General features: G+C 36.1%; 1 protein-coding gene across 1 annotated transcript in view; it reads right to left on the bottom strand.

Moving 5' to 3' along the window:
• Mtif2 (mitochondrial translational initiation factor 2) overlaps positions 1 to 12,663 on the bottom strand; it is a 30,747-nt gene extending 18,084 nt beyond the window's left edge. The window contains 4 exon segments of the mRNA XM_047523101.1: positions 7,125 to 7,236; positions 7,601 to 7,826; positions 11,343 to 11,421; positions 12,638 to 12,663. Coding sequence (XP_047379057.1) covers positions 7,125 to 7,236; positions 7,601 to 7,826; positions 11,343 to 11,371 — 367 coding nt within the window. The 5' untranslated portion in view covers positions 11,372 to 11,421; positions 12,638 to 12,663.
• Between the last annotated feature and the right edge of the window lie 440 nt (positions 12,664 to 13,103).

Raw genomic sequence — 13,103 nt, 5'->3', positions numbered from 1 at the left:
GAACTCAGGAGCTCTTTGCCACTAAGCTACATAGCCAGGCCCTTTTATTTTATTTTGAAACACGCTCTTGCTAAGTTGCTTCAGCTAGTCTTGAATTTGTAATACTCCTGCCTCAGCCTCCTGAGTCACTAGGATTACAGGTGTGCACCATTGTGCCTGGCTTTGATAAGCTTTTACTATTTTCTTTTTATGATTTTATTTGAAAAAATGGTTATGTGTAAGAAGTAGCTTACATAATTCTTTATGATTTAGATGGTACCAGTTTGGGCTCACAAACTAGTACAAGTCAGTCACAGCAAGGTACGGGTCCTATTCCATAATAATGCCAAGAAACCATTTCCTATTTACCTCCCAAATCCTTTCCCCAAAAAACAACACATTTTAAGAAAAATACAATTCAAATTCTCTATGTGGATATGCTCAGAGAATTACAAAACTCCTTCAAAAACATAAAATTACAAATACAATGCTTTTTTTTCTGTTTTTTGCAATATTAGGAATTGAACTGAGGGGGTACTCTACCCCTGAGTCACATCCCCAGTCCTTTTTATTTTTTATTTTGAGAAAGGGCCTTATTAAGTTGCTGAGGCTGGCTTTGAACTTTCAATCCTCCTGCCTCAGCCCCCCAAACTGCTGGTGTTACCAGCATGTACTACCACACCCAGCTTATTTCTTATTTTGAGACAGGATCTTACTATCCTGTCTTAGATTCCTAAGTGGCTAGAATTACAAGCATGAGTGGTGGCAATGCTGTTTTCAATAATGCTGAAAATACCTAATAATCCAATTACTACAGTTTTCCAATAAGTTATCCAACACTTTTTTAAAAATATTTTTTAATTGTAGATGGATACAATAGCTTTATTTTATTTATTTATTTTTATATGGTGTTGAGAATTGAACCCAGTGCCTCACACGTGCAAGGCAAGTGCTCTACACTAGGCTACAATCCCAGCCCCTATCCTGCAATTTTGAGAGGCAGCTGGTATTAACCAATAATCCTTTCCCTTATATAGTAAATGTATACAATATCAACATACTATTTTATCTTTATTCTAGCAGGGGCAAGGCCTTGGGTTCAACCCCCAGCACAGCAGAATAAAAGTTGTAGTTATTACAACAAATATTTCTCACCACTCTTACAGATATTGTCAAACTTAATGAAAAAAGGAAATATGAAAAATATAGAAGGGATTGGGCACAAGGCCCTGGGTTTGATCCCCATTACAGCTGCATATTGCCTATACTGGCTGCTGCTAATATTGATCTTCCCCTTAAAAAAGAAGTTTTGGAAACCTGTAGGGTCACTATAAGCCTACAGGGGGAAAACTGCAATACCCCAGATCTGCACTGCTAGAGGGGAAGCATGAACAACACGAAAAAACAAGGGAAGAAAATGTTCCAAACAAACCTAGATTCTATATTAATAGAATCCAATGACAGCATGGTAGAAAAATGTCAGAAAAGGAGTTCAGAATATACATAATTAAAAATGATTTGTGAAGCAAGGATGAGATAAGAGAGCAAATGTAGGCAATGAATGATTTCAAATGCAGTTGAAAGAGCAACTGCAGGAAGCAAAAGATCATTTCAACAAAGAGAGATTCTCAAAAAAAGAACAAACAAATAGAAATCCTTGAAATGAAGGAAACAATAAACCAAATTAAAAACTCAATGGAAAGCATCACCAACGGACTAGGTCACTTAGAAGACAGAACTTCAAACAATGAACACAAAATACTAAATCTTGAAAATAAAGTTGCCCACAGAAGATGGTAAGAAATCATGAACAGAATCTCCAACAACTATGGGACTTCATGAAAAGACCAAATTTAAGAATTATCGGGTTTGAGGAAGGCACAGAGATATAAACCAAAGGAATGAACAGACTATTCAATGAAATAATATCAGAAATCTCCCAAACTTGAAGAATGAAATGGAAAATCAAGTACAAGAGGCTGACAGAACACTATATGCAAATTACAACAGATCCACACCAAGGCGCATTATAATGAAAATGCCTAACATACAAAATAAAGATAGGATTTTGAAGGCTGCAAGAGAAAAGTATTGGATTACATATAGGGGGAAACCAATACGGATATCAGCAGATTTCTCAGCCTGGACCTTAAAGCTACAAGGGCCTGGAACAACATATTTCAAGTTCTGAAAGAACACGGTTGCCAACCAAGAATCCTATACCCAGCAAAACTAACCTTCAGATTTGAAGACGAATAAAATCCTTCCATGATAAACAAAAGTTAAAAGAATTTATAAGAGAAACCCTGCACTACAGAACATTCTCAGCAAAATATTCCATGAGAAGGAAATGAAAAACAACAAGGTAGGTCAGCAAAGGGAGGAACTACCTTAAAGGAAAAATCAATCAAAGGAGAAACCAAATCAAGTTAAAAACCAAAAATAAGCCCAAATTACTGGGAATACAAATCATATCTCAATAATAACCCTGAATGCTAATGGCCTAATCTCATTAATCAAAAGACACACACTGGCAGATTGGATTAAAAAGAAAGACCCACCAATCTGCTGCCTTCAAGAGACTCATAAAAGGACATCCACAGACTAAAGGTGAAAGGATGGGAAAAAACCTACCACGCACAAGGACCAGTAAAAAAAGAGGTTTCCATCCTTATATCAGATAATGTGGACTTCAAGCCAAAGTTAGTCAGAGGGATAAAGAAGGACATTTCATACTGCTTAAGGGATCCATATATCAGGAAGACATAACAATTGTAAATATTTATGCCCCAAACAACAGCACATCCATGTACATCAAACAAATCCTTCTCAATTCCAGGAATCAAATAGACCACAACACAATAATTCTGGGTGACTTTAACACACCGCTGTCACCACTGGATAGATCTTCCAAACAAAAACTAAACAAAGACACCATAGAACTCAATAACACAATCAATAACTTAGACTTAACATATATAGAATATTCCATCCATCAACGAATGAATACACTTTCTTAGCAGCACATGGATCCTTCTCTAAAATAGACCATATGTTATGCTGCAAAGCAGCCTTTAGTAAATGCAAAAAAATAGAGATATTATCTTGTGTTCTATCAGATCATAATGGAATGAAATTAGAAATCAATGACAAAATAAAAAACAGAAACTACTCCAACACCTGGAGACTAAATAATATGCTATTGAATGAAACATGGATAACTGAAAACGTCAGGGTGGAGATAAAAAAATTCTTAGAGGTAAAGGAGAATGACAAAACAACATATCGAAATCTCTGCGACACTATGAAAGCAGTACTATGAGGAATGCAGCACATTCAAGAAAAGAATAAAAAGTCAACAACAAAATGACCTAATACTACATTTCAAAGTCCTAGAAAAAGAAGAACAGATCAACACCAAAAGTAGCAGAAGACAGAAAATAATTAAAATAAGAGCTGAAATAAATGAAATTGAAAGAAAAGAATTCAAAAAATTGACAAAACAAAAAGTTGGTTCTTTGAAAAAGTAAACAAAAGTGATAAACCCTTAGCCACACTAACAAAGAGGAGAGAGAACATTCAAATTACTAAAATTCATGATGAAAAAGGAAATATCATGACAGACACCACTGAAATACAAAAAAAATGAGAAGCTACACTGAAAACCTATACTCCAACAAAATAGAAAATATCAAAGACATCAACAAATTTCTAGAGACATATTAGCCTCCCAAACTGAACCAGGAGGACATACGCAATTTAAACAGATCAATTTCAAGCAATGAAATAGAAGAAGCTATCAAAAGCCTATCAACCAAGAAAAGCCTGGGACCAGACGGATTCTCAGTTGAGTTCTACAAGACCTTCAAAGAACTTATATCAATACTCCTCAAAGTATTTCATGAAATAGAAAAGGAGGGAACCCTTCCAAATTTATTCTATGAAGCTAGTATCACTCTGATACCAAAACCAGACAAAGACACAAGGAAAAAAATTTTAGACCGATATCTCTGATGAATATACATGCAAAAATCCTTAACAAAATTCTGTCAAACTGCATACAAAAACATATTAAGAAGATAGTGCACCACAATCAAGTGGGGTTTATCCCAGGGATACAAGGTTGGTTCAACATCTGGAAATCAATAAATGTAATTTGTCATATCAATAGACTTAAGATTAAGAATCATATGATTATTTCAATAGATACAGAGAAAGTGTTCAACAAAATACAATACACCTTCATGCTCAAATCACTAGAAAAAATAGGGATAGTAGGAACATACCTAAACATTGTAAAGGTTATTTATGCTAAGCCCACAGTCAACATCATTCTTAATGGAGAAAAAAATGAAAGCATTCCCTTTAAAAACTGGAACTAGAGAGGGATGACCTCTTTTACCACTTCTATTCAACATCATGCTTGAAATACTAGCCACAGAAATTAGACAGACCAAAGAAATTAAAGGGATACAATAGGAAAAGAACTCAAGCTGTCACTATTTGCCAATGACATGATTCTATATTTAGAGGACCAAAAAAAACCCACCAGAAAACTTCTAGACCTAATAAATGAATTCAGCAAATAGCAGGATATAAAATCAATATGCGTAAACCTAATGCATTTTTATTCATAAGCGATGAATCATCTGGAAGGGAAATGAGGAAAACAACACTGTTCACAATTGCCTCAAAAAAAAAAAAAAAAACTTGGGAATCAGTCTAACCAAAGAGGTGAAAGATCTGTACAATGAAAATCACAGAACATTAAAGAAATTGAAGAAGACCTCAGAAGATGGAAAGATCTTCCATGTTCTTGGATAGGCAGAACTAGTATTATCAAAATGACCATACTTCCAAAGGCGCTATACAGATTTAACACAATTCCAATTAAAATTCCAGTGATGTTTCTCATAGAAATAAAGAAAGCAATCATGAAATTCATCTGGAAGAACAAAAGACCCAGAATAGCCAAAGCAATCCTGGGGCAGGAAGAGTGATGCAGGAGGTATCACAATACCAGACCTTAAACTTTACTATAGAGCAATAGTAACAAAAACAGCATGGTATTGGCACCAAAATAGACAGGTAGGTCAATGGTACAGGATAGAAAACACAGAGATATATCCACATAAGTACATTTATTTCATATTAGACAAAGATGCCAAAAACATACAATGGAGAAAAGACAGCCTCTTCAACAAATGGTGCTGGCAAAACTGGAAGTCCATATGCAGTAAAATGAAATGAAATCCCTATCTCTCACCCTGTACAAAACTCAACTCAAAATGGATCAAGGAACTAGGAATTAGACCTGAGCCCCTTCACCAAATAGAAGAAAAAGTAGGCCCAAATCTCCATCATGTTGGCTTAGGACCAGACTTCCTTAATAAGACACCCATAGTGCAAGAAATAAAAGCAAGAATCATTAAATGGGATAGATTCAAACTAAAAAGTTTTTCCCAGCAAAGGAAATAATCAAAATGTGAAAAGAGAGCCTACAGAGTGGGAGAAAATCTTTTCCACGTGCACTTCAGACAGAGCACTCATCTCCAAAGTTTATAAAGAACTTAAAAAACTTTACACCCAAAATATAAATAACACGATCAATAAATGGGCTAAGGAAATGGGCAGACACTTCACAGATAATAAACAGATGATCAACAAATATCTGAAAGGGTGCTCATCATCTCTAGTAATTAGAGAAATACAAATTAAAACCAACCTAAGATTTTATCTAACTCCAATTAGAATGGCTATTATCAAGAACACAAACAATAATAAGTGTTGGCGTGGATGTGGGGAAAAAAGCACACTCATACATTGCTGGTGGAATTGCAAATTGGTGCAGTCACTCTGGAAAGCAGTACGGAGATTCCCGAGAAATCTTGGAAGGGTTCCACCATTTGACCCAGCTATCCCACTCCTCACTTTATACCCAAAGGACTTAAAATCAGCATACTAGAGTGATGCAGCCACATCAACATTCATAGCTGCTTAATTCACCATAGCTAGATTGTGGAACCAACCAAGATGCCCTTCAATACATTAATGGATAAAGAAACTGTGGTATATATATATACAATGGAATATTACTCAGCCATAAAAAAGAATAAAAGTATGGCATTTGCTGGTAAATGGATTAAGTTGGAAAATATCAGGTTAAGTGAAATAGACCAAGCCCAAAAAAGCAAAGTTCGAATGTTTTCTCTGATAAGTGGATGAGGATACATAACAAGGGGCAGTGGTGGGGCGGGGGAGAAGAGAAGAATGAAGGAACTTTGAATGGTGTAGAGGAAAATGGAGTGGGAGGGGGTAGGGGAAGGAAAGATAGTAGAATGAAACAGACATCATTACCTTATGTATATGTATGATTACATGAATGGTGTGAATTCACATCATGTGCAACCATAGAAATGAAAAGTTGTACCCCATTTGTGTATAATGAATCAAAATGCAGTCTGTAAAAATAAAAAAAAAATAACAAAATAAACAAAAAAGAAAGAAAAGAAAATAATTATACAACAAAGGGAAAAAATCGAAGTGTAAGTATACCCCTTAGTGCAAAAGCATTCTTTGGACTTATTCTAACACCCACAAAATTTCTGAAAAGAAGTAATTCAGATAAGAAAGTATTTCCCACTTTTTAAAAAAAATTTTTTAGTTCTTGATGGACCTTTATTTTTTATTCACTTCTTTATATGTGGTGCTGAGACTTGAACCCAGTGCTTCAAACATATGAGGCAACTGCTCTACCACCGAGCCACAACCCCAGACCCTATTTCCCACTTTTATTAAAAGCAAAAGCATAGGCTAGGGTTGTGGCTCGGTGGTAGAGCACTTGCCTAGCATGTGTGAAGCACTGGGTTTGATTCTCAGTATCACATACAAAAATAAATAATAAAAATAAAGTTATTGTGTCAATCTCCAACTAAAAATATTAAAAAAACAAAAAGCAAAACCATAGAGAACTACATTTGACAAAGAGTAAAAATACTACTAAGGTTTGTGACTTAAAGTGAAAAATATTGGAATGAATTATCTTCTTAACGTGCCAGTCTAGTTTTTAATCCCTGACTGCCTCATTTGTAAGATTCCAGTTTTTCCACGTTCCCATATTTTTCCTTGTAAACTTATCTGCTCACCTATGTCTTTTTCCATTGCTGTGGCCAGTTCTTCAACAGTCATTCCAATCCATACTTCTACCTCCTTTTTAGATTTTGTTGAAGATAATTGAGATTTCCATGGTCTTTTTTCCTATTTAAAAAAAAAAAATAGACAAATAAGAAGGAAAAAAATTAAGTGACAATTTAGATTTATTCTGGAATATCTACCACCAATAAACACTTCCGTAAGTAGTTAAACCTTAAAACTAAAATTTTAAAATCCTGCATCCTTTATTCACTATTTTACTATGATCTCTCGGATATCAAATTCACGAACATTACCAAACAACTAACCAGAACTTCCCTTCCTCACCAAGATCTCTTGCCTGGAGTATAGCATTAAGTAATAAAGATTCTACAAATGATAAAATACTAAAAATGGATTTCTACTCATCATTCTAAGTATTTTAGTATCAAGCTAAATAATACAATAAGAGGTAGAAATCTGTACTTACCTTCTTTGTTACTAGAAGCCTGTATTGTGATAAAGCAGCCCCAATGAGCACATCTGTCTGCCAAGGCCAGGCACATAGCTGAGCTGTCCACACTGGGTAAGCAGATGAAAATCCATGTCTCCACTGTAGTAATGTTCTTCTTTGACTCAGGCTGTGCAGATGCCTACACACAGTGTGAAAATGTAGCAAATTCTCCAACTTCAGTAGCTTCTGGTTCATGTTTTTCCTAAAGAGAAAGACTTAAAAATAATGTCTGGGTTAACATTTAAATCAAGTTAGTAAATATCAATTTAGTATCTATAACATGCAAAGCACTGTACAAGGGTACTAGACTAAAACAGTGAGTACAACTGGGTTCCTGCCCTAAAAGAGTTCAGTCAAGTCAAGAGAGAAAGGGTTTTTCTAAACTGCATATTTGAAGTCAATCACCTCTGCTAAACACCCTCCAAAGGCTCCCCATTAGCTAATTCAATGTATAGCTTTCTAACATCCTATATAAGGACACATTATCTACCCTCTGCTAAGCTCTCCATCTCTTACACTAATGCAATTTCCCCACTCGTATCTCCCAAGCTTTTTTGTTAGTTTGTTCTAATTAGTTATATAAGACAGAATGCATTTTGACACATCATATATAAATGGAGTATAACTTCTCATTCATCTGGTTGTACATGAGATGTAGAGTTACACAAGTCATGTAATCATATATGCACATAAGGAAATAATTTCTAATTCATTCTCTTATCATACCTACCCTCATGCCCCCTCCCTTCCCTTTGCTCCCCTCTGTTTAGTCCAAAATATCACTATTCTCCCAGGCTCTTATTGTGAATTAGTGTCCACATATCACAGAAAACATTCGGCCTATGATTCTTTGGGATTGGCATATTTTGCTTAACATAATATTCTCCAGTTCCATTGATTTACCTGCAAATGCCATAATCTCATTCTTCTTTAAGGCTGAGTAGTATTACATTGTGTATATATACCACAGTTCTTTATCCATTCATCTGTTGAAGGGCTCTCCAAAACTTTTGATATTCTATTTTTTTTTTTAACCAAAGATTGAACCCAGGGGTGCTTAACCACCAAACCACATTCCCAGTCCTTTTTTATATTTTATTAGAGACAGGGTCTTGCTGAGTTTCTCAGAGCCTCTGTAAGTTGCTACAGCTGGGTTTGAACTCGCAATCCTCCTGCTTCAGCCTCCACAGACACTGGGATCACAGGTGTGCACCATCTGGCCCAGGCTTTTTTTCTTTTTAATTAACTTTTTAAGATGTTGATAAACCTTTATTTTATTCATGTTTTATATGTGGTGCTGAGAATCAAACCCAGTGCCTTACACAGGGTAGGCAAGTGCTCTACCACTGAGCCACAATCCCAGCCCCATGGTCCAAGCTTTTGATATTCTGACCCACCTATAATCTCCAATCGTTTGTCCTCTAATTTCTGAACCTTTATATATGCTTCCTGTAGCTGGAATGGTTTTTCAACTCTTAACAATTTTCCCCCCAACCACCTTGCTCCTGCCAAAAATGGATGCTTGTCAGTTTAAGGCGGCATCTGATAGTCAATGAATAACGCCTTTTGAATACTATTCTTGGAATGAAAAAGATGTTTAATGAGAGGTAGCTACAACAGAACTCATTAGAAATATAGTTCTTTTCCTTTCAGAATCCTCTATTTTCTCTCAAGGTTGTATTTCCACAGCTTTGCTTTGCAATTTTTAAGGGAAGAACAATTAAAATAATGTAGGAAAGTAGATTTTTTTCTCCTAAGGAAACATTTCCTTAGCACCATATGCCGGGCATTGTGCTTAATGTTGTTGATGCAAAGTTTAATAAGCCTTCCACAAAGAGTTCACTGTCCTTAAAGCTTTCCAATATGATTTTCTTTTTTTTTTTGGGTGCTGGGGATCGAACCCAGGGTCTTGTGCTTACAAGGCAAGCACTCTACCAACTGAGCTATCTCCCCAGCCCCTCCAATATGATTTTCAAGTATACCAGATGTGGTGATTGATTACAACTCAAGAGTAGCATATTCATTGTAATAATATGTATGATTCTCTAAATTATACTCACTTCAAGGTTTTTCTTTTTTTTTTTCTTAAGGAGTGTAAATTTTCAAGTAATGAATATGGGCTTTCAGACTTTTTTAATACAGACTTTCTTTTACTCACTACTCAGAAATAACTTGGGCTGGGAGTATAACTCAGGGATAGAACATATGCTGAGTGTACACAAAGCCCTGAAGTCAATCCCCAGCATCAAAAAAAAAAAAAAAAAAAAAAAAAAAAAAAAAAAGAGAGAGAGAGAGAGAGAAGGAAAAAGAAAAAAGAGATAACTTCAGTTAACATTTTAACATGTAGGGATTGGGGTTGTAGCTCAGTGATAGAGCATTTACCTAGTACATGGAGGCACTGAGTTTGATCCTCAGCACCACATAAAAAAATAAATTAAATAAAGACATTGTGTCCACCTACAATCTAAAAACTTTAAAAAAACATGTTAATATATATATCTTTTCAAGCCTTTTCTCTGTGCTTATATCTATTTTACTTTAAAAAATGAAGTCATACTATGCTTATAATTTTTTCCACTAAAGAATATATTAACAGTAGTGTTTTATATCATTAAACATTATTCTTCAACATTACAAAAAAAAAAAAAAAAAAAAAAAAAAAAGAAAGAAAGAAAGAAAAGGAAACTTCAGGCACAGTGGAATACCAGCTTCTCAGGAGACTGAGCCAGGAGGATTGCAAGTTTGAGGCCAACAAGTTCTGGTCAACTTAGGGAGATCCAGTCTCAAAATAAAATCTTAAAAAAGGGTCAGGGATATGGCTCAGTGATAGAGTGCTTGCTTAGAGAGGCCTTGGGTTCAATGCCTGGTACTACAAAAAATAAAAATATAAAAATAAAAAAATAAAATTATGGAATATTTCAATGAACAAAATTTCTTGAACAAAAGTCTCAACTTTCACATTGCCTTTAAATATTTTTAGCTGGGTATGGTGCTGCAGGCCTATAACACCAGCTACTCTGGTGGGTGAGGCAAAAAAGATGACAAGTTTGAGGTTAGCCTCAGCAAAACAGTGAGACCCCATCTCAAAAACAGTGTTTAAAAAAAACTTTTAACTGTTTCTCTCAAAATATGGTATTTCTACAATCTGCTTATATTTTATATTATTACAGAATTACAATAAAATATAATTATAAAACATTTACTTGGAAGTTACATCTGTTATTGCTATATATTTATATTTTATATTATATATTCTTTAAGATTCTTCAGAAATGATTGTTAGAAGATATGAACAAAGAAATTGGGGCTGAGCAAGTGAGCTTTGTTACATAAATGAACAATAAATTAAAAATAAAAGGTTACATATTAACCAATCTTCCCAACATGTACTTTATGTTCCTGACACAGTAAATAGAGTATACTGAATTCTTTGTTTGTTTGAACCCAGAGGCAATTATCCACTGCTTCACATTCCCACCTCTATTTTTTATTTTGAGAGAGGGTCTCACTAAGATGTTTAGGGCCTTGCTAAGTTGCTGGGGCTGGCCTTGAACTTGCAGTCTTCTTGCCTCAGCTTCCAGAGATACTGGGATTACAGGTGTGCTCCACTGTCCCAGCCCAGAATCTTTTTTAAAAAGGAAAGAAATGATAACTGAAAAAGGCATAGTATAGTGAACAAAATACCTAACTAAACAACAAAAGAATCTTGGGTGGATACCTCCTCTGATACTTAGCAGCAAGTGTCATCTTGATTGAGAAAATCACTTCTTTCCTATGAGCCTCATTTTTTCTGATCTCTGTAAAACAAAAAGTAAAGAGTTTAAATGTCTGTCCTTCCTACCACAAGGCTACAATGAAAAAAAATGAGGTGATGTATATAATTTGTCATGTTATTTTAGACTACATTATATCATTTTTTTTAGTGATGGCTTATATGCCTTAAGGATTCATTACTTGTAAGTTAAAAATATTCACAAGTCATTATCTTGTTTATTTACAGATAATTCTGAGGGGTTTTTTTGTGTGTGTGTGCTGAACTTAGCAGGTTACCTGAAGATTTATGCAAGTCCAGATCAAAACAAATTCTAACAATTTCAAAGATATAAACACAGTAAGACTTAGCAATTCATTCATCATTTCACACTTCAACAACTGCACGTTAAAAACCTTATTTAGGTATGTGCCCCTAATCTAAGAAGTAAAAAATGCTCAGGAAGCACAGTATTCCTTAGGAAATTATTTTTAAATTAGTCTGAAAACAGATTTTACATGGGCATTGATTCATGGAGTGAGAGGAAAGACTCTACAAGATATTAACCTAAGTACTGATACGTAATTGAGGCAGGAATTAGAAAGACACATAGGAGGCAATAAACCAAACGTCAAAACTGGAAGGAACCTTGGTTGTTAGATACCACAAGACCCTGGTTTTTACAGCAAAGGAACCTGGAATCCAGACGGGTCAGAAATACTTCTGCAATGTCATACCGCTAGTTAATGGCAGTCGGGACTAGAACCCAGGTTTTCTAACTCCCAGTTTGGAGCTGTTTTGCCGCAAGGGTACTGGTGTGAGGAATCTGGGGGGGGAAATGGATGGTGGACATAGGTAACTGCATAAGTGGAAACTTCTAAATTAAGAGCTGGAAGCTTAGAGAGCTTAACTGAAAGGAAAAGGAAGTCACTGTAGAAAAATTAAGAATGCGGGGTGGTTCGCCTTGAACTCGAATTCAGAAAGGTTTTTGCCACAGGAAGGCTGGGGAGTGAAGACCGGCACCCCCAGGAGGAAGCAAGACGCCGGCGGCTTCCGGGAGAACGATGCACCGGCTTTGGGGAATGCCTAATGTAGAGGTCACGCAGGGATGAAATGCGTCTTGGAAAGGCTTCCGAATGAGCAACATTAATGAATTCGCGTGATTTATGCCATTGACATTTTAAGCCAAAAAATACACGCCACCCGGAAGACCCTGGCTAATAAACCCGACTCACTCTACTCCTACTTGAGCCTCTGAGTACCTCGATTCTGATCCCAGTCGGAGATCACCTTCCGGACCCAGAGGAACTCTCCGTCTGAAGGTCCGTACCATAAACGGTCCCCGTCGGACTTCCGGTCCTGCCGGAAGCGGTTCTTTCCCGAATTCAGAATAGTGGCTGTCGCTGACTGAACTGTGGCTGTCGGAGTTGTGGCGATGGTTCAATTAGGGGTCTCCTCCCAGGGTCAGCCGCATGTCGTTTATCGCGTCTGTAGCACGCTTCCGTTTCTAAAAAATTACTGCTTCTCCAGGACTGTGAGTGGACTCGGTGTCCACACTGGAGGAAAAACTAAACGAGGAAATGTGAAAGAATGCTGTGTCCTTCAAAGACACATGTAACTAACAAAAAGGAAAAAGCGCAAGGAAAGGTGACGATGGTAGTACTGTGCGAGGAGTACTTTCGGAAGTATTTCGCACAGAATTTGTAGTGGAGCCAGGGAGCTTGGGTT

The sequence above is a fragment of the Sciurus carolinensis genome, chromosome 13, assembly GCF_902686445.1.
Source record: "Sciurus carolinensis chromosome 13, mSciCar1.2, whole genome shotgun sequence".
In the NCBI taxonomy this organism is placed as follows: Eukaryota; Metazoa; Chordata; class Mammalia; order Rodentia; family Sciuridae; genus Sciurus; species Sciurus carolinensis.
The sequence above is the reverse complement of the archived record's forward strand: the minus strand, read 5'-3'. Positions and strand labels throughout refer to the sequence as shown.